This window comes from Primulina tabacum, chromosome 5 (assembly GCF_025594145.1).
Source record: "Primulina tabacum isolate GXHZ01 chromosome 5, ASM2559414v2, whole genome shotgun sequence".
NCBI lineage: Eukaryota > Viridiplantae > Streptophyta > Magnoliopsida > Lamiales > Gesneriaceae > Primulina > Primulina tabacum.
Window position 1 is genome coordinate 5,158,097 of NC_134554.1, and position 22,079 is coordinate 5,180,175.

At 36.7% G+C, this 22,079-nt stretch overlaps 6 protein-coding genes across 6 annotated transcripts; 2 read left to right on the plus strand and 4 right to left on the minus strand.

Annotated features, from left to right (window-relative positions):
• Positions 1 to 1,338: 1,338 nt before the first annotated feature.
• On the minus strand, positions 1,339 to 4,270 carry LOC142545799 (receptor-like protein 6). Its single transcript, XM_075653185.1, has one exon. It carries the CDS (start codon positions 4,076 to 4,078, stop codon positions 1,724 to 1,726), a length of 2,355 nt encoding a protein of 784 aa, XP_075509300.1. The 5' UTR covers positions 4,079 to 4,270; the 3' UTR covers positions 1,339 to 1,723.
• Positions 4,271 to 5,206: 936 nt separating this feature from the next.
• LOC142545800 (pyruvate decarboxylase 1) lies at positions 5,207 to 8,163 on the minus strand. The gene is made up of 6 exons (XM_075653186.1): positions 7,517 to 8,163; positions 7,143 to 7,306; positions 6,294 to 6,944; positions 6,063 to 6,180; positions 5,588 to 5,776; positions 5,207 to 5,511 (listed from the first exon to the last, which is right to left on the minus strand). The coding sequence occupies exons 1-6, from the start codon at positions 8,036 to 8,038 to the stop codon at positions 5,341 to 5,343; spliced, it is 1,815 nt and encodes a 604-aa protein (XP_075509301.1). The 5' UTR covers positions 8,039 to 8,163; the 3' UTR covers positions 5,207 to 5,340.
• A 4,134-nt stretch (positions 8,164 to 12,297) lies between these two features.
• LOC142545801 (mitochondrial succinate-fumarate transporter 1-like) lies at positions 12,298 to 14,475 on the minus strand. The gene is made up of 2 exons (XM_075653187.1): positions 13,902 to 14,475; positions 12,298 to 13,016 (listed from the first exon to the last, which is right to left on the minus strand). The coding sequence occupies exons 1-2, from the start codon at positions 14,295 to 14,297 to the stop codon at positions 12,480 to 12,482; spliced, it is 933 nt and encodes a 310-aa protein (XP_075509302.1). The 5' UTR covers positions 14,298 to 14,475; the 3' UTR covers positions 12,298 to 12,479.
• Positions 14,476 to 14,660: 185 nt separating this feature from the next.
• LOC142545802 (bifunctional monothiol glutaredoxin-S16, chloroplastic) lies at positions 14,661 to 16,687 on the plus strand. The gene is made up of 2 exons (XM_075653188.1): positions 14,661 to 15,090; positions 16,021 to 16,687. Exons 1-2 carry the CDS (start codon positions 14,713 to 14,715, stop codon positions 16,519 to 16,521), a joined length of 879 nt encoding a protein of 292 aa, XP_075509303.1. The 5' UTR covers positions 14,661 to 14,712; the 3' UTR covers positions 16,522 to 16,687.
• A 450-nt stretch (positions 16,688 to 17,137) lies between these two features.
• On the plus strand, positions 17,138 to 17,769 carry LOC142545804 (histone H4-like). The gene is given in 2 exon segments (XM_075653190.1): positions 17,138 to 17,550; positions 17,552 to 17,769. Coding segments are annotated over 2 exon segments (312 nt in total). The 5' UTR covers positions 17,138 to 17,301; the 3' UTR covers positions 17,615 to 17,769.
• A 1,116-nt stretch (positions 17,770 to 18,885) lies between these two features.
• LOC142545803 (uncharacterized) lies at positions 18,886 to 21,856 on the minus strand. The gene is made up of 3 exons (XM_075653189.1): positions 21,581 to 21,856; positions 21,081 to 21,499; positions 18,886 to 19,478 (listed from the first exon to the last, which is right to left on the minus strand). Exons 1-3 carry the CDS (start codon positions 21,743 to 21,745, stop codon positions 19,037 to 19,039), a joined length of 1,026 nt encoding a protein of 341 aa, XP_075509304.1. The 5' UTR covers positions 21,746 to 21,856; the 3' UTR covers positions 18,886 to 19,036.
• Between the last annotated feature and the right edge of the window lie 223 nt (positions 21,857 to 22,079).

The following is a 22,079-nucleotide window of genomic DNA, read 5'->3' on the forward strand; positions in this document are numbered from 1 at the left end:
TTTTATTTGACAATCATTATATGCACTCCATTTAAATACATCGTGATTTTGGTTTTATTAAAATTTATTATTCTCTTAATTTTATTTATATTGTTTTTTATTGTGAATGATATTTGGATAAAAAAATATCTTTGTTAATTTGAGAGAGCTGTCATTATGTTATAATCATGCAAATTGAAAAATGTAATATAAATAAGTGAATATATTTGATTTATCGTCATGGTTTATTTTTATTTATTGTGTTTTGATATATTTAGATTAATAAATACTCATAAACAAGATGTTATTCAAACGATTTTAAAAATTATCTAAATCTCGTTATTATATTTTTCATTATTAATCACCCACGTGCATCGTGATGCACGTGATCATTCCTAATTAATATATATGGGTGAGAAAAAATGCCTAAAAACTTTCACATAGTTAGCCAAGATTCGTGGTCTTAAAAGAGCCGAAAAGGGTAGCTGTGGATGCAACTTTCTCCGCCTAAACAAATGGGAAAAGTGATTCTGACAAGCTTTCACGTTTCACTTTACAGAATAAAGCAAACACATGTGTCTGTAGTAAAACTCCCAGCTCCATCTCACTTTGATCATACAATGGCATCCCATAATTTTGAGCCCCTTCGTTTCACGGAGGTTAGGGACCAGATTGATGGTAAGAGTCCACTTCTTGGAGCATTATTATTGTTTTTCTTCTTGTTCTTCACTTTCCTCTTTGTTTACTATCTTTATGTACGGGCCCGGAGTCACCATTTCGGCAGCCCCGTACCCGGTAACTCAAATACACCGCCTGCTCAGCCAAGGCCTGCCATGGCGGGGCTTGATTCTGCCACCATAAGTGGCTTGCCCATGTTTGCATATGGATCAAGCAACAGGTCGAGCTCAGAAGCAGAGTGTGCCATCTGTCTGAGCATGTTTTCAGAGGGAGATAAGGTTAAGGTTCTGCCTCTTTGCCACCATGGATTCCACTCTGTTTGCGTGGACAAGTGGCTCAGGACTCGCTCGAGTTGCCCACTATGCAGAGCGTGCATCCATCGGATGGACCAAACAAACCAAGATCGTGAACCGGAGATTCCTTGATGTCTAAAAATCTTTAGCAGCAGGGGAAAAGACTGTTAGTTTGTTTTGCTGTTTTCTGAACAAAAAGGAAAAAGGGAAAAAAAAGATCAGCCATACTCTGCATATGGCTTTTGAGTTAGCCTTGCAGTTGATGTTTCTTTCTTATTTCTGCCACTAAAAACCCCCAACAAAAATAGAAAATTGAAAACTTAGAATAGAAGAGAAAAAATGACATGAGCTCAAGGATTTTGATCACCACTCAATTTTACAGTCCCTAGAAAACAACAAATTGTGTTTATTAAGATTGTTATAGAACTCTTCAAGTTTTTAGAGTACAGAAACGTCCCAAATGATGACGCATAGTCGCACAATAAACCCCAATACAAGCACTTAGATGTACGTATCGAGTATATACAAGGTTTTTATCCTCTTCTAATGTTGCTGTCTGAAATTCTGATTTTGTAGCATCAAGACACGCTATACTCAGAAGGGGACAGCCTTACAGTATCTCAGAATCTTGATAGTAATTTTGACCTGGTGATAGAAAATCTCGCTTGAGTGTCACCTTTCTCGACCATTATCGCCTTCAGCTTAGAGAACGGCTTCGCAGGCAAAACACCATTAAAGTTGTTAAAAGCAAGGTTAATTATTTGGAGTTGGTCCTAGGTGCGGTTTACAAGGCAGCTACTATTACCATAAAATGCATTGAAACTTAAATTAAGTATGCGCAATCTAGGTAGTCTCTTTAACCAGCAGGGAAAGCTGCCAGTTAAGTTGTTGTTGCCAAGATTTAGGACTTCAAGATTTGTGCAGTTCGTCAAAGATTTAGGAACCTCGCCTTTTAGCATATTCCAACTCAGATCTAGTGTCTCCAAAGCGCAAGTAACCGGAAAACTATCAGGTATGGTACCACTGAAATGGTTTCTACTTATATTCAGCACTCCAAGATTGTTTCCAAATAAACAAGAAGGAATTATGCCGATCAATCTGTTGTTAGACAAATCAAGAACTTGAAGGCGACTGGCGTTGCACAGTGAAGAAGGTATTGCGCCAATTATTTTATTATTAGCAACAGAGAAGGAAAGGGAATATGAAAGAGAATGACCAATGTCAACTGGGATAAAAGAAGAAAAATTGTTGCTCGACAAGTCCACACGGTAAGCTGGGGGAGTTGGAACTGGTATTTGCCCACTAAGCATGTTCGAATGCAGATCAAGGAAATCCAGCCCACGAAGAGTGTAGGGTCCTTGGATACTCCTGAATCGATTATGAGAAAGATTAACGAAACGAAGAAATCCAATATCCCATATCCAGTTAGGAATTTCCCCATCTAATTGGTTATCCGAAAGATCCAACATCATCAACGACGAATGATTCTTCAGAGATGGAACTTTCTGTAACTTGCAAGATGCCAATCTCAGAGTTCCTAATCTGGGGAACAACGAAGACATGGAAGCGTTTTCACCTACATGCACTGACAGGTTGTTGTAAGAAAGTTCAAGACTCGTCAGATTCTTAAGTTTTCGAAAATCAGTTAGATCAACGGACCCATTGAATTTGTTTGACGATAATGATAGACTAGAAAGATTTTGGAGTTCGAACAGAAAGTGAGGTACCGGACCTTCTAAATAGTTGGCATTCAGCTCAAGAACTTCAAGCGACGAAGAACTATTAACTGAATCTCCGATTTGACCAGAAAACTGATTGTTGGAAAGATCTAATGACTTAAGTGATGGCAAGAAAAACAGTGTCTCAGGAATTTTTCCTTTTAACAGATTCTCACTCAAGACAAGGAAATTGAGATTTTCTAGTCCATCCCAGAGGGAGTCGAAAATTTCACCCGTTAATCTATTACTGCGAAAGTTTATCCCAGTGACATTCTTCCACAGACTGAAAGATGGAACAGAACCAATGAACTGATTCAATGACAAGTCCAGATAAACAATCCGAGTAAGATTCGTAATGGACTTCGGAACTGAACCAGAAAAGTTGCAACTTCTAAGATCAAGACTTGATAACATTCGAAGACCACCAATAGAATCTGTTAGATATCCTGAAAATTTTGTGTAGCCGAGCAACAGATTCTGAAGTGATGCATCCAATGGAAATTCAGGTAGAGAACCCTCAAGATCTCTATTATTACTTAAGTCAATTGTCTGCAGACTTGGTAACTGAAATAGTTCACCTGGAGTAAGTCCCCACAAGTTACAAGAACTTAGAGTTAATACCCTCAAATTCGGGAAACCTGCAAAGAATTTGGGAAACTCAGAAGAGAAAGTGTTCCCATCAAGACGAAGAACCGAAAGAGACTTAAGTTTTGCCAATGAAGAATCAAAAGGGCCTGTAAGATAGCAATTAGACAAGCTCAAGACTCTTAAATCCGGCAGAGAAGAAGAAATAGCATTGCACCAAGCGTGCCCAGTGGCTGAAATATTCACCCCATCAAGATAAAGTTCTCTCACCTTCGTGAAGTTCTGAATAAATGTTCCCAGATCCGGGTTCCCCAGTTGAAGAGATGAGTAAAAGGAGGACGAAAGATCAAGAACATCTAGTCTCTTCAGACCCGAAAATTCCAGCGGAATCTGCCCAGAAAAGCCTGTATCGCTTAGGTTCAGATAACTCAAAGCCTCCAGCTTTCCAAACCCAGTTGGCAAATTAACCGAACCCAGGTAGTTTTTAGCTAAATTCAAACTCTGGAGGAATTCAAGCCTGAAAAGACTGCCTCCAGCTGCAGTGTCGTCAATTCCGGCGGATATAGATTCGCCGCTGAGATCAAGATCAGTAACACGACCATTAAGGTCGCACTTTACCCCGCGCCATTGACAGCAATCTGTGGATTCATTCCACTGCACCACTTTTGTTGAAAGTGAAGAATCGTATGTCAGACTGGTTTTCAACTGAAGCAGTAAATGTTCCTGGTCGTGAAGACACTGAGCTGACGCAGTTATCACAAATAGGTTGAATATGGAAAATATTAGTGTCATCGAGGAAGGACCAGAAAACAAACCAAATTCCATGCTTACTTCCTGTGAAAGATGAAAGAATTTGCCGATACATTTTATAGAGATATTTTTCCAAAACGCGTAACGCCACACCCATACTCCATTTAGCGAGTGCGCTTGGCTTGACACCAATCAAGATGACACAAGTCGCAAGTCCATTTGTTGCAACTAATGGCATATCCGCATGCAATTCTCCAGTCCCCACCACCGATAACTATTTGTATTTTCTCACTGAATTTATCAAAACCGTCCAAGTGTCTCATCTAAATATGTATAATCGATATAGATTTGATGAATCATATTAATTGTTCGGTTGGATAAATAATCCAGGAGTTATATATATGGACTTGGACAATCTACCCTTGAGCTAGCTTTTGGGGTTGAGTTAGGTCCAAGTTCTAATCTTAACCTAGTATCAGAGCCAGGGTTCCAACGTTATATGTTGGACTGCCTATAATTAGACCTAAACTCCACGCTCGAGATGTTCATTTCTGGACGTGAGGGGGGGTGTGTTAATTGTCACACATCGATTGGATAAATAACCTCGGAGTTGTATATATGAACTTGAACAATCTTCCCTCCTTAAACTAGTTTTTGAGATTGAGTTATATCTAAATTTCAATCTTAACAAATCAATACTTCCACTAAGCCTCGTGTACCAAGGGGGCCCGGGATTTTTTTTTTTGGCTAAATTTTACTATTAAAAAATATGACAAAAATCCGATGGGTGTATATTATGTTGATATTTTACTCTTAATTTATATATCTTCTAATTCAATTGTGTTTTTTTATTATTATTAATGTTAATCTTGCAAATAATAATACACATTTTAACATATTATTATCTTAAATTTGACATATAATTGTATGAAATTTTGATGGGTGAATGAATGATTTATTTTTTATTTGTTAAGTAGCTTCACTGATTAAATTTATTTATATTATTTTCACGCCTTACTTTTCTAAATAAAAGTTATTTACAAGAATAGTGAACGTTCCACATGGGTTGCTTTTGGGACCAATTTAGCCACACGTTTTCGAATCTTCTACACTTTCTGTCAGTTACCATTCACGTCCAAATGGTTCGAAATACCAGTCCGAGTCGAACAATCCATGTAATAATTGCAAGTCGAGCACGAAATCGATCAGTAAATGAGAATTACTTCATTAAATGCACGCAGTTATTCACAGCAAAGCCCTTTATAAGATAGATTGACACTCGATATAGAAACTTAAGAAATGAGGGAATCGTTACATTTTTCAGATTTCAACGTAAGCTACTGAGGATTAGGATGGCGACTATTTGCTGCAGAGACCCTGGAACCCCATTCCAGAAGTTCTTTGCTCGTATCATCCTTGTGAACGATAATTTCAATGAAGCACAAGCTGTCTTTCTTGTCATGCGTTGCAGTGTCAATTGCTTCAATAAGCTCTTCTTCACAATGTACCTTAGTGTAATAAGAGAATAAATTTTTTGACTGGAAAGAAATTGGATACATAAGACGTAAAGCAAACTCCACTAACCTTAGTTGTCCAGCAGTTGCCTTCATTGTTATGCATGGCGTCAACCAAGCCAGTGTAGTTCCAGTTCTTGATCACATTATATGGCCCATCATGGATCTCTACTTCAATGGTGTAACCACCATTGTTTATAAGGAAGATAATAGTCTTTTGACCATATCGAATCATTGTCGACACGTCCTGAGCAGTCACCTGCCATTCACCAATATGCACTTGAAGAAATTAGAGTGATTATTTCCCATAAATGATCAGCGCAAACATGGAACAAAAACTACTAAACCAATGCAAGGGTTAGAGACAATCTCTGGAGGTTTTAAGAATTTAGTAGCGGCAACAAAAGTGATTCAAGAAGTTAGCAGTGAGAGTGACCGACTTCGTTTGTTCACAGATAAAAAAAAATACTCTAGCCTGAAGTCAGTCATAATATAGAAGAATACTTTCATCAGCTTTAACAACTCTAAATGGATAACAGGCACACCTGAAAGCTCCCATCCCCAATGAAAGCAAGCACTCGCTTCTCTGGTACAGCCTGGGAATAACCAAGAGTCGCACCAACTGACCAACCAATGGATCCATACTGCATCTGGAATTCATACCTGCAAGGAAAAAGTCCACTCAAACAGTGCTGTATATCATGTGGTCACTATCAATCACAAACTACACAGAACTGCATTATATTCTATGCCATCACTGATTCACTAGAGCTCACCCGCATCCTGGTGGCAATTTTAGTTTCAGGCAGTTAAACCACGAGTCACCAGTCTCAGCAATGACAGCTGTGTCACTTGACAAGATGTTTTGAATATGTTGAAACAGAACGTTAACCCTCAAAGGCGCCTTCGGTTCGCTTTTCAGAGGATGCCCCTCAGGAACATAAATCCTATGGTAATTCTCATAGGCTGTTGGATTGGGCTTAAGCCTTTTTGCAAGGGCAGTCAAGAAATCTTTCATCAGAACACATCCAAATGCAGGCCCATTTCCAACGGTCACTCGATCAGGCTGCACGATGATCGCCTTCTCTTTCTTAAGAAGCAGAGAGTAACCAACTGAACTGTAGTCGTTGAATATTGGCCCAACAAACAGGTATGCATCAGCAGATTCAACAATTTCAGCACAAAAAGCAGTGCTCACTGCACCCCAGTAGATGCCTATAAAATGGGGATGGTGCTCCGGGACAAGTCCTTTAGCCGATGGCATCACAGCAAGGGCATAACGACAAGCATCGGCCAATTCAACAAACGCTTTGCATGCCTTTGCAACTCTCAGCTTTGGTCCACCAACCATCACTGGCTTTACAGCCTTGTTTAAGAACTCTACGGCAGCCTCAACTGCAGCTTCCAGGCCTACTTGATTACTTGTTCTACATGCAGCAGAAGTAAAATTATTACAAATTGAATCCAAAACACAGGAAAAAGCATATATGATGAATTGGCACGTCAAGCTACTGAAAAATCCCATACTCTGGAGTCTCAAATTTATCTCGCTGTATTATACAAACAGAAGAAGACAGAAAAGTATCTCGGGAATGAACAACCTAGAGGATAAAACTTAAGCTTACCTGGGGGAGAGTGAAAAAGGAACAGGCTCGCGTCGAAAGGTGGGGTGTGGAATCGCCGACAAATTACAGCTGACGCTAATATACACGGGCTTACTCTCCTTTAAAGCTGTCGATATCGCTGTGTCTATCAGTTCATGCGCATCGTCCAAATTGTTCACCGCCGCCTAAAATCAACCAACAATTAGATGAACAGATCCTTTATAACAAAATTTGCGACACTGTATAATACAGGATTCAATTATAACTAAAGCATCAAAAACCTAAAACGATAAATTGATCAACTAGAGCTTGACTAGCAAAAATGGTGACAGATTATGTGGCGGTACACGTAAAAAAAATTGAGATATGAAACTAAAAACACAAACAAATCATACCTGATAACAAGTAACAGTTTGGAAGCAACGGAGTTCCTGGCTAAAATCCGGTATCCCGATAGTGTGATGTAGGATCCGGTTAGTACCGTAGTCATTAGAATTGGGACCGCCAACAATACAAATAACCGGAAGATTCTCACTGTACGCGCCGGCGATCGCGTTGAGAACACTCAAACCTCCGACCGTGAAAGTCACAGCACAAGCACCAACTCCTCGAGCCCTGGCGTATCCATCGGCTGCGTAGCCAGCGTTGAGCTCGTTGCAGCAGCCAACTAAATTGAGCCCCGGTTCGGCTAATAGGTGGTCAAGCAACGTCAGATTAAAATCGCCGGGCACCGAGAAGACGTCTTTCACGCCGACCTGTACGAGACGGCGCGCTAAGTGGCGACCGAGAGTAGCCTCGGCGGAGTCGAAGGGCTGCACGGTGGGGCTCTGGACGGCGGAAACGACACCTGGCAGTGCTCCAACATCTGTACACGTGGCGGAAGTACACAAATCCGAGGAGCCTATCTTCGTATCCATAGTTAGCAGTGATACTGCGGACAAATTTAGTTGAAGTGATCAGAAGAGGAATGTGAAATGAATCGCTTCGAGTGAGTAATTTATATACATGTGATATGCTTAAACAAGGGGCGGTTTTCCGGTATAATGGAGAGGTGGAAGACGCTTGTTTTTTAAAGCATTACATTTTATTAATATATTTATAATTATAAAAACACCAAATTTTTTAACTCTATTATATATATATATATAAAAAAAACTTAATAATCAAATAAATGCTCTGCTTTTTAATGAAGAATTCTTTAAAATATATGTAGTTTTAATATCCATCATTTTCTTTTCATTATAAATATATTTTGTATCAGTGGAATTAACCATTTTATGTTTTATTTACATGTAAATAATATTTTATTTTAGTTGAAATTATATCTACTTGTGAAATTTTAATATTAACAAATTAGCCGATTATATATTTTTTCGGGATGAGATTTATTTTAAAATGAGGCATATATCTGCAACACATTTTAAAAAGAGTAGATCTCTTGTAAGACGGTCTCACGAATCTTTATTCGTGATATGAGTCAACCCTATCAATATTCATAATAAAAAGTAATAATATTAGCATACAAAGTAATATTTTTTCATGAATGACTCAAATAAGACATATCTAATTTCTCACGCGTATTTTTTGTCTTTTAAAATGTAGACGCTAAGAAAAAAGCGGAAAAGTTAGTTTATGACATTGATATTCAAATATACAAAGTGTTGATGTCTATATATATGAACATGATATTTTTTTAGGAGATTTGATCGATTAAATATATAAATTACTACTAAAAATTAAAATATTTATTGTTTTCAATAGCTAATATTTCATAATGAACTCCAAATATGACTAGCAATGATAGATGAAGATATTTTGAGATTACTTGAGGATACAAGTTCCTATTTGCTTTTCCATGTCTCCAAATTGTTGACCCTCACATGTGATTTATTTCCTATAGAAGGGTATGGAAACGGGACAAAAGAGAGTGTACAGCATAGTCGAACTTGAGTATCATTTATTCAATTTTAAGATCGAGCTCGACTCGTGAAAATATCAATTTATTTGAGTTCCTTCTCGAAAATATTTGTAGTCTAATTTTAAGATTTAAATTTAGTATTTATACGAATAATAATACTTTTAAATTATATATCTTCTAAAATGGAGCTCGAGTCGAGTTTTGATGCAATCAGTTAAAAACTACTCACGAATAACTTTAGTCATTCACACACCAAATAAAGAAGAAATAAGAAACCAACGCATGATTGTTTTAATTGTACAAATCCCTTGGCCGAGGTTGGTTCCAAGTATTACAAGGTTTTGGTGGCCACGCTTTTCATGAGCGGTGGAGGTTTATGGAAAACCTTGAGCTGAAATTGTTCGGTATTCGGTCAAAGCGTGTGGCGATTTTGCGTTTCAGGAGGAGGCCACCGATCATCGTGACACTTGGCTTCATCACATAAATCTGCCTAAAACTTCTTACTCGCCATCACGTGCACCGCAACAAATATAATTAATAAAACAATAAGTAAATTTACAAGATAATAATGACAAAAAAAATTGCAAAATTAACAAATTGACCAAGATTCTATTTAGGTCAGTTTCCGTGGAAAAGAAAAGAAAATGTTTATTTGGGACTCGTACATCGTGAAAAGGTTTTTTAATTGTTAGTTTGTCTAAGAGAATACTGAGACGCATTAACCCCCAAAAAAAAAAAAAAGACTTTCAAAGTTTCAGCATAAGGTATTGCAGGGTCCTTTATTTTATTTAGTTGATTACGACAAAAATTAAGCTAAAAAAAATATCTTTTACATAAGATTGTGCTAAAAGAAACTTAATTTAAAGTAAAGTGATCGTAGTAGGTAGATGCATGTTGCTACTGTGTTATTGTTATTTACGTTTTCATCATATCTATACTATCTATAAATATGTGTGTTTGAATTGTGAATTTACTTAGTTACTCTTTCACTCATCATTACATCATTAATATTTTATTTAGTTACCCTTTCATTCACTATTACTTTATTAATGTTTTATTTATTTATTTATTAAGGTGATATATGAGTTTGAATTGTTAATTTACTTAGTTATTATTTCATTAATGTTTTACAAATGATCCATTCTGATATAAAATTAACTATCTATAATATGTATTCTTAAAAAAATAGAGAAAGTTAAACAAAATCCGCAAGGATTAAAAGTTAGCAGATCTATATACATATAAATATATGAGTTTGATTTGTGAATTATCTTAGTTACACTTTTAAACACCATTACTTAATTAATGTTTCATTTAAAAGTTGAGATGGAAAATGAGAATAACTATATTTCATTATTTTAGTTAAATTGACGAAAAATATTACAAATACATTAGTATGATACTTTTTTATATTTTTAATTTAATAAATTGTGATATTAATTAATGTCTCAATATATATCTCAAGCTTACACTTTTTTACAAGTGTTATAAAATGTATGCGAGAAAATGTCATTTTTCTTATGGTTTTTTTCCAATTAAAATGGATATTGAAAGCATGCAAATTCTATATGCTCTTTTACAAATTTTTCTAATATTTTATTTGCAATATAATTTGATTATTTTGAGTTATTTCAACTGTATTCATAGAAAAAGAAATTAATGAGAAATTAAAAAGAATGAAAATTACTTTATACTTTTGTATTAAATTTATGAGATAGTTCTTATATTTTTTAAATTAAGATAATCCTTATAATAAATATGAATTATAGTGCTAATTTATTATAATTTTTTAGAAATTAAATTTTTTATATATGATATTTTTAAACTGAATGTTACGTATATGTGTTTTACTACACATATTTATTTGATTGATATTATTTTAAAATTTTATTTAACATGGAATTATTAATCATCTATATTAATTTTCAAATGATCTATTATGATATAAATTAACTATGTGTAATATATATTTTAAAAAAGGAGAAAGTTAAACAAAATTCGCCAGGAGTTAAAAGTTAGCAAAAACAAAATTGATATTTAACTTAATAACAAGCTTAGGGGTTTTATTTTAACATCATTATGATAATTTAGTTAATTAAGATAATTTTATTTGACAATCGCTATATGCACTTCATTTAAAAATATTGTGAATTTGGTTTTAGTAATATTCATTATTATATTAATTTTATTTTTATTGTTTTCCATTGTGAATAATATTTGTATGAAAAATATATTTGTTAATTTGATAGAGCTATCATTATATTATAATCACACGAATTGAAAAATGTTATATAAATAAATAAATATATTTGATTATCGTCATCATGTATTTTTATTTATTGTGTTTTGATATATTTAGATTAATAAATACTTATAAACAAGATGTTTTTCAAACGATTTTAAAAATTATCTAAATCTTTATTTTTCATTATTAGTCACATACGTGCATCGCACGTGATCATTCCTACTTACCTTAAAAAAGACAGTATTGCTATTTTACAAAGGATTTGTAGTTTTTAAGAATTTATTTTTAATATATATGTTCTTTAAAATAGTAAACTTGTATTATATGAATATGATGTCTACAAATAGCGATTTAATCGAGTCGAGCCGAGCCGAGCCGAACTCTTGAATGTTTGAGCTTGGTTTGTTTATAATCGAGCCGAGCTCAAGCTTTATTTTAACGAATATATGCATGACTCACGAGCTTATTCAAGCCTTTATCGAGCCTAAACAAGCTTAATAAATATGAATTATACATTTAAATTTTTATTAAATTAATTAAAAATAAATTATATATTTAAAGAAAAAATATATTATTCTTATTAAAATTTGTAAATTTATTATAATAAATAAATTTAATAGATTTTTCTATATATTTCATAAATAATATGCAAAATCAATTAATCTAATATCAAAACTATTATTTTTTCATCTAAAAGATTACTCATGAACTTACCAACGAACATGTTCACGAGCCTAACGAGCCGAATACTGTAAAACTTGAGTTTGGTTTGTTTATCTTAACGAGCCTCATTAAACGAGCTCAAACGAGCTTTTATCGAATCGAGCTTCGAATAGCTCACAAACGGTTTGGTTCGTTTACATCCCTATCTACAAATCTAAATTTTTTGCTAAAAACATTATTCAAAATTTTGCATTCCTGAAGACCTGAACCTCGGAGTCCTTGCTCGATCATTTAATATATCATATTAAAAGGTAAAAAAACGACATTTCAAGTAATCTAATGTTGATGCAATGAACAAATATCGAACCGGTTATTTGACAGCTACAAATTGCAGATGCAAACAGTTGTCTGATATTCTTCCGTGATACAAAAAAAATAATAATAAAAATTTTTGATACCCATGAATGGGCCCATCATACAGGTAACAAAAATATTCAGAAAAAGGGGAAACAAAAAAAGAGGAAGGTTGGAGCTACAAGGTTGCATTACGTATGTATCTCTTCTCATAAATGCCAGTTACTTGATCAGCCACAGCCCACACTATTGCCTGACCAGGTGGGATTCTCATCAGCCGAGGCAATAATCCTCTCCACAGTGCACGCAGCCCTTCCTCTGCATATATTGTTTTGATAGCATGAAACAAGCCTTTATACTTTAACTCGCCTCCAGAACGGCTCTGAGCCATAAGCCTCGTTTTTACCACATCAAAGGGACCTGTACATACAGGACCAGCGGTCCCTGCAAGAAATCCTGATATCATAGACTGCCAAGGCAGGAGCACCTTCCCGTCACCTTCATGTTTTCTCCACAAAATCCCATCAAAGGCATTCTTGGCTGTGAACATTGCAGCTTGGTTTGTTCCATTACGCATGATAGTTGGAGTGGCTCCCGCCCACAGACCAAGCAGGCCCTCTTCACGAATGATCATTCGAGCACAATTAATAGGGCCCTTGTACATTAGGAGCTCAGGACTCAAGCCTCTCTGCTGCTGCAGTCTTATTTTCACCACCTGCATTGATCAATTTCATTTGCAGTAATCCATCCCAACATCCAGTACCCACATGTATTATGACAGTTGCGATATTATACCAAGTACATCCACTATTATAGATTCTTATTTCTCAATAAGTCATACAAAGTATTTTTGAAGCGCCAAAAATTTCATGCTTAACCAGACAGACAAAACAAACGAGGAGAGGTCTGGAATTCGCAAAGAAAACTGATGCAAACAGAAGCTTTTGATAAATAACCATGATGTTTTAAGAAGCTGCGAAAGCATAGAAATTGATTGTTATCAGCAATCCAATCCTCCATGTCTTTTGCTCTTTTAAACCATATTAACTCAGAACTTGAAATCAATGCCATCAGCACATGGGAACTATATTTTGTGGACTGTATACATGATCATGTTCCGATCCATGCTAATGGAACTCATGTTCCTGACATTTGCAGCAGTTAAGATCATGTTTCGGTTGGATTAAATAGGTAAAATCAAACACATAAAACACATACTCCTCTGAACTTTAGATTGTGATAAAATAGATGAGAAGCAAACATGTGATCTTATCTTTTAACTACAAACTTGTAATCAAGAAACAGTAACAATTTGAGGGATTATCTTAATCGCTAAAGTTGGCCTTTTTTTTTAATGCATAATCCAATTATTCACAGCCATGACATTTCCAGCTGGCAGAATCTCCCAAGCTGCAACTGATAGTGACCGTAACACCATGTGAAAGGCAGAATTTCATTCTTGGTGTTTCTTAAAAAAGCAGCTAAGCTAAAACGATATCTTTTCTGCACTTAAATTACCACCAGTAACCACAAGAAAAAAGTGAGAGAGAGAGAGAGAAAATGATCATACAATTTAAAAAGAAAAAAACAACTAACAAACCTCAAAGGGAGTGACAATAACAAGAGCTTCGAGCACACCAGCACCGAATCCAGCCACCATTCGACCGTGATGGCTCAGATTCCCCGTATTAGAGTCCTTAAACGCAGCCTGCAGGACCGCATTGGACCCCATCCGCAGCGCGTATTTGAGCGTCAAATGTGTGGCAAACGGCGTCAATCCCTTCCAGAGGGCCCGAAAGCCCTCGTTTCGCGCAATGGTGGTGCCGCAGTGGATGATGCCTTTGTAAGAACCGGAGCTGTCCAATTGGAGCCGGGTTTTGATAACGTCGATCGGTTGCAAGCAGGATGCCTCCACTATTCCCCCCAGGGAACCCGACACGGCTTTCATGTACGGCGGGATCGTTAGGGTCCTTTTCTGATCATTCCGATCAGCCATTGTAACTGGGGAATAGCTAAGGCTTAGAGTTTTGGGTGATTTTCGGAGGGGTTTGGACGGAGATGGGAACCTGTCTTATTCAATCATTTCGAACACCCGGGAAGAGCAAAAATATGCTCGCTGGCACACTTGTGCTTTTCTGTTATTATGGCCTCGTCCAAATTAAACTTTTTTCACTCGTAAACGTTTTTAAAGTAAGGACAGTTGCTTACAAATACATCTACATTTGGTTGTTTATTTTTTGGTAGAATTTTGACTTTTCAACTCTCTCACATACATTTTCGGCTTTAAATTTAAGAAAAATAGACTTAACTTATTAATTTTTGTCTAGATCTTTGTTTCAGTTTTGTTTTTTAAATTTACGTGCGATTGTTCGTAATAATTGGCCATTTCCACAAAATATCAATTCAATTCCATGGCGGCACTCAACCTCTCCCCTTCTTCCAATCTTCCCTTGTTCTCCAATGTTTCTTCCCGATATGCACCCTCCATATCCTTCTATTCACTTCCCAAACCAGCCGTATTGTTCTCCTCAATAACCCTTGGACGCAAAACTTTTTCTCGAAACCGCAATCCCAGGGCAATCGTTTCGGCTCTTAAGAAGCTCTCGGAGACTGATTTGGTGGCGATACCGTCGGATTATTCGATTACGGGAATCCTCCCATCAGATTCCGGTGTGTATGCTGTTTACAGCGGTGGCGGTGATATTCAATTCATCGGCATAACAAGGAATCTCGCCGCCAGTGTTCTCGGACACAAGAAATCCGTCCCTGAGCTGTGCAGCTCCGTCAAGGTATCTTTTATAGGTCTAGATTCGATTATAATTGTTGGTGATGTTATTTCGTAAATGAGTGGTTGCTAGGAATTCTTTTTCTTTTTTCCCCCCTTTATCGAGTTGCTTATTGTGTTGGCAGAGGAAGGCGGGGAATTATTCTCAGTGAGTTGTTTTTGGATTGAAAAATAGACTTAGATTTCGGATGAGTTCTGTATTGGCTGGATTTCGAATCAATTTTAGAAAATTAGTATAGAAGAGCTTAATGGTTGCAAAACCATATTTGATCTGTAGCAACTCAAAATTTTTCTAACCAAGTGATGCACTTGTTTATCGCACTATTAAAAAATCGGTTTGGGTTCCTTTTATCGATCTAGACTGCCATCTGCAGAGGTGTTTGGCTTGAAGTCATTTTTGGCTGCCAAATACATTAAACATCTTAGGAGTAGCTATGCCAACCTATTGGAATCTTGTTTAATCATTTGTACCTAAAATGGTTAATCGCTTCTCTTTCATGATTATCTGGTGTGTACGATGCTTAACCTTCTTGTGATGTCGTATTGCATAGCGCACCAACAGAAGTACGCGTCTACTAATAAATTAGCAAAGCACCCATATTAGCGACAGAGGTAAAAAAAAATAAAAAAGCTGGCATCTGTTGTAGTCATTAACAGAGATGATATGAATTGCTTGAATAAAATGTTTCTTGAATGAGGAAAAAACCAATTTAAGTACTAGGGAGTAAAATTCATTTTAAGATGCGAAGCAGATGAAATTATGCTGATGGCACACAATGAGAACGATGATACAAAAAATCAGATGAAAAAATAGGAAGCTTAGATGTGGATGACATTGGAGCTATAGAAGTATCTTGCATCAATGTGTTTTTTGTAAGTTTTTGTCATTTTTATTGTTTCCCGTTGAACATTGAAATCAGTTATATTTTTTTAGGTTGGGCTGGTAGAGGGGCCTGATAAAAATTCTTTAACCGAAGCATGGAAATCGTGGATGGAAGAACATATAGCTGCCACAGGTAAGGTACCAGTAGGCAATGAACCAGGAAACTCAACATGGGTAAAGAAGTCTCCCAAAAAGAAATCTGATCTAAGGTTAACACCAGGGCGTCATGTCCAGTTAACAGTACCTCTCGAGGATCTTATTGACAGACTAGTGAAAGAAAACAAAGTAGTGGCATTCATCAAGGGATCAAGAAGTGCCCCATTATGTGGATTCTCACAGAGGGTGGTGGCGATTCTTGAAAGTCAAGGAGTGGATTATGAAAGCATCGATGTACTGGATGATGAGTATAATTACGGGTTGAGGGAGACGTTGAAGAAGTACAGTAACTGGCCAACATTCCCTCAGATATTTGTTGATGGTGAATTGGTCGGTGGCTGTGATATATTGACCTCCATGTATGAAAAGGGTGAGCTTTCTGGGCTGCTCAACTAGAAGTTTGGACAATAGATTATCGATTGAATGGTGGTTTAGTGAATCAGCTGTGTGAGCAACTTCCTGTAATCTTGTTCAACCTTATGTACTTTGTAAACCCAAGTATCATAATAATTCGATCTCTGAATCTGATGCTAGAAGGAATAATTAGTATATGTTGGTTTGACATGGACAATAAATTTTTCCCTTTTTTTTTTTTTTTTTTCCCTTGAGGACTATGAGCAAAAACTTGTGTGAGACGGTCTTACGGGTCGTATTTTGTGAGACAGATATCTTATTTGAATCATCCATAAAAGAATATTATTTGTATGCTAAGAATATTATTTTTTATATTAAGAATATTACTTTTTATTGTGAATATCGGTAGGGTTAAATCGTTTCACAGATAAATATTTGTGAGATCGTCTCGCAAGAGACCTACTTGCAGATAAACCATAAATATTAATTTATATTTAAATATTTTTTATTTTGAAGAGTGCTAATATACAAATATATCATCGTTAAATTTGAGAAATAATATATTATGATCAATCAAAAAAGATTTAATAAAATAAAAGCACCTATGCATTCGATCATAAATTATCGTATTCTGCACCGTTGCTTCGACGGATCGACGGCTCATAAATCATTTAATAACTAAACCCGGATTTCTCTTTTGCACCGTCGACAAACAAAAGGCGATGGATGGCGCATACTCACTCTCGCGTAGAACCTCTCCCTATATAAGTCGAACCCCCGCTGTAAATCAAATCCATCTGTAAAACCGAGAGAGCATAAAAAATGTCAGGCAGAGGCAAGGGCGGCAAGGGTTTGGGAAAGGGCGGAGCAAAGCGTCATCGCAAGGTTCTGCGAGATAACATCCAGGGCATCACCAAGCCGGCTATTCGGCGGCTGGCTCGCCGTGGTGGCGTGAAGCGCATCAGTGGGCTCATATACGAGGAGACCCGTGGCGTTCTCAAGATCTTCCTCGAGAATGTCATCCGCGACGCTGTTACTTACACCGAGCACGCCCGCCGAAAGACTGTCACCTGCGATGGATGTCGTTTACGCCCTCAAGAGGCAAGGACGAACTCTTTACGGCTTTGGCGGCTAAGTAATTGGAAGCCATAAGGTTAGCAGTTGGTTTTTAGGGTTTCTCATTGTATTTAGGTGTCTGTCTTAAGTTTTGTTTGGGCTATTGCTCTCTCAATGAAATGAATTGTGGTCTGTCTTTTATGGCGATTTACCAATAACTTCGATTTTGAGTGCTGTCGCTTTGCTGATCTTTAATACCAAATGCGATGAAGATGAATGAATGAAACATAGCCAGCCAATGGGTCAAGACTCAAGAGTCCCGTGTCAGAGCTATAACATTGGCCTACCTCTGAACACCCTCCCGACATTTAAGGCAACTTGTGTTGAAGAGCCAAAATAACACTGTAAGCGAAATTTTATCATGCACCAAACAGATGTGTCGCATGAATCTATAAACTTGTCTCAATATCAGAAAAGAATACTATTAAATCCAAATCACGTAAATGTAAGAAAACTCAAATACCCAATTTGAGACCTTAGCAAGTTCAAAGCTACGTCGGTTTTTCAGAACCTTCTATCAACCCAAACACACAATTAATAGCATAAACGGATGGACATGGAATTGCAGTTGAGCTAGCATGCTACGCGAGAACTGTGAAACAAAAGACAAGATGACGATGCCGCTTTGTTAAACTATTATAATTTCCCATTTTAATAGATTTTTTTTTTTAAATAAAATTTGTTATTTCACTTCAAAATTTGAATTTTATATGAAATAAATTAGTTGCCTCGCACAATTCAATGTAGTATTTGATATCTCGATGGGGTTGAAAAACCAGCCGAATAGGATAAACCATTCCCCCTTCATCGTATTCGTGTAGTAGCATAATTATCAAAGTAAACCAACAATTGAGGGCCAAAAAACTTTTAATCGTGATGTTAAATTACCATAGAAAATTGGACCCGAGAGTTTGTTCGGAACACTTCTCATTCCATCCAGGATAAAGCATAAAGATTACCACAGCATATCTCTAAGTCAACAATATCATCCCACGTTCGGTCTCACGTTCCAAGACAATATTTCTCCAAAATTCAACCATGACATTACTGATCCTGCTTGTGTGCACCACCAACAAGCTTGTCTGATGTGAAACCTAGGACCGAACAAAAATCAACAAATTTGTGAAGTTCGATAACTGGGAACCTGCACTTCTCGTACATAACCATCAAAGAGAGAACTGAAGCAGTAAGTAGATGTATGATGTAGTATAGCACGCATGACATTTTGACTGTCATCAAGCTCAATTGTAAAAGGGATCACACATATATTTTCTAAAAGAAGGTTAGCACTTAGATCATAAATAAACATTAACAAAAATAGAGAGTAAAGCCTACATGTCTGTTTTTGATGCAACCCCTCAACATACTTTCCAACAACGAACAAGACAAACCAATAAAATGATTTGATCTTACACATGGTAGTGTACTCCACCTCAAGAGTTTACGAGGATGTAAATAATCGTTTAATGCCACTTTTCTGCTCTGAGGTAAGCCTGCTTGGGAACTTGATGTTGAATTTGATTCTTAAGTTCCCCTTTTTGCCAGGTTCCTTCGGGATTGGCATCCCTTCTCCTTTCACAACTTCTTCATATGTAGGACTAATGATGTTGTTAATGGGTATTGTCAGGTTCCGTCCGTCAAGTGTTGTCACTTGAGCGGTATAACCAGTCAGAGCTTCAACCAAAGAAATTTTTTGGCTGAAAATTAAATCATTACCATCCCTCTTGAACATGCCATGGGGCTTTTCATCAATGATGAATACTAGGTCAGAGGGTATGACACCTCGTTGCTCGTTTCCTTTCTCCGGAAAAGTTATCTTTGTACCCTTCTTCCACCCCGGCCTAATCTCAATAGTAAGAATTTCTTCCATGGTAGAGGGTCTCCTGCAAACAGAAGAATTATAGGATTATAGGAAATATATGGCCTTAAGCCCTTTTACTCGATACAAGTATGGGCCGCTAACAATATGCAGTAAACTGCAAAAACCTAAATTAAAAGATGACATTTTAAGTCAGAATATGTCCATGGGAATACCATATATTTCCGAAAATTTAAATTGAGAAACCTAAAAATAGCCGTCACATAAAATTGATTCTTCGCGAGCCCAAGATAGGGATAGGTACATCTAATTGTGGGGGAAACATTTGCTAAATGTCCCAATAAGTGAAAAGTGGAAGTGGGAGTAACGTTATTTCACAACTCTTAAAAATTTGGTGATGCCTTATTCATCCCGACACAAATTTTAAGTTCTTATATTAGCACGATAAAAACAGATCAATCTCCATTCTGCATCACTCAACCATGCATGGCATATTATTCAGCCCAACAATTTGCATTTAGTTTGAAATTTAGAACCAATTATGGAGTTCATGCAATAATTTTAACAGCAGATTGGAAAAAGAACAATTAAAATAACGCTTGCGGATATTCAATACTTTTAGTTATTTCATTACATGGCACATGATAATCCATTGATGGAAAATGTAGGCAACAAATTCTTCAGACGCTAATTCAGATATTCAAGCTTGACATACTAAGCTATGAACATTGATGAAAACCAATCTTCAGGCAGAAGCAAACACCATGTTTATTAGCCAGAATGAATAGAGTAATGCTTCTACAGCTTCCTCGATTTAAGGGAAAACACAAATATATCAAGAGGGGTCCATAGATCAAACATCTAGTTTAATATCAGCCATGCACTACTGGAAATATATAAGACAAACTTGTCAGCACATTCAAAAGAAACCATGACTGTGAGCATCCTAAAATTAATATTCCCAATTACAAAACGATCTTTAATATCGCGCTAGTAGTACTACTAATCCTAGGACTTTCGCCTGCCATGGATAAATGTTAAACCAAAGTTTCTACCAGTTATTAACTAAAACAATCAAGCATTAGCAGTCTGGTGGGCCTGAACACTTAAAACCGCCCATCCAAAAGGAGACCAGATGCAGTCTGCAGATGTCTTATTTTCATATTTTCGTAGTCAGCAACCTATAGACTGAAAGATGGCATGGCTACAGCATTAAAAGTAAAAGTATCAGTTAAAGAAAACAATTATTATTTTAAGTTTACTTAAATTTCAACTAAATTAACTGACTGTGGTTCCAAAACTGCACAAAAGATTTAGCACCTGAATGTGAGCAAATTAAACTCTTAACACGATAAAAAAACATGAAATTTACCAAAATGGGAAATCTTCATCAACTGATTTTTTTAATTAATAGTTGGCGTCTTTACACCAACAAAAAATTGAAACTTTTTGAGCCATAAATTGACCTATCAATTCAAATCTGTAGCCAACAGCAATTCATAAATTGTAGAATTTTATGCTAGAAAAAAAACATTTTCGTTTGAAAACCGACAATTTTTTTCCAATCTTACAGAGATAACGTAACCAAAGCCAATTAAACTCCTACCAGACATAATTAACAAAAATAATAAATCCGCTGTCACAGCTTAAAAATTATCAAGCTTACCCACTGGCATCAGCAACATCCCGCGAAATTTTCATCTTTTTGGAGGTTCCTTTGTATAAATCCTCCAAACTACAAGGTAGCATCCTCTCAATAGACGCAGCCTTGCGCGGCACACCACCAGAGCCCCCTTCCCCACCGGTAGTATTCCTAAATGAAGCAAATATATCCTCCATATGCTTAGGGAAACCTGAAGGGAGCCGTGACCCGCCTCCCATGTCCGTTGCCCCGCCAAACGGGCTAGAAAACCCAAAAAACTCAGAAAAAATGTCGTCTGCATGGCGGGGATTAAAACGGAAAGTGGTCGGTCCGCCTGCATCCCCTGAAAATCCTCCACCAGCTCCAGGCGGTGGTACCTGTCCCTTCAATCCTTCCTCACCGTACTGATCATAAACTGCCCTCTTCTGTGGATCGCTCAATACCTGCAATCACAAAACAAAACCAAGAATTACAAAGACAATAATTAGTTCATTTAATGCGAGTGGATGCCCTAGAAAACATACATCGTAAGCTTCGGAGATTTGCTTGAATTTGGCTTCGGCATCTTTTTTGTTGTTAGGGTTTTTATCGGGATGCCATTTCATGGCGAGTTTGCGGTAAGCTTTCTTGAGGTCATCGTCTTTGGCATTGCGGTCCACCTGAAGAATCTTGTAGTAGTCCACACCCATGCTTTGCTCACTCGCTGTCACCTCCTGCTCTCTATACTGATCGATCGAGTGTCCACTGGTCTTGCCGACGGATTGGACTCCGACAAATATTTTTGGTGCCACGGATGGGCCTACGCAGCCCAACTACTGACTTGTGGCCTTAATTTTAGTCATGGATTTTAAGTTTTTATTAGGCAGGGCCATTTTGAAAAATAATTCTATTGTATTAAAAAATATTCAAGGTTTAACTATCCCGTTATCGATGAATATGATATGATCACTCGATGGACATTTGCATCCAAATTTGGAAAAAGTTACGAACACTTTTTTTTTAATCTTTTTTCAGGTTTAGACA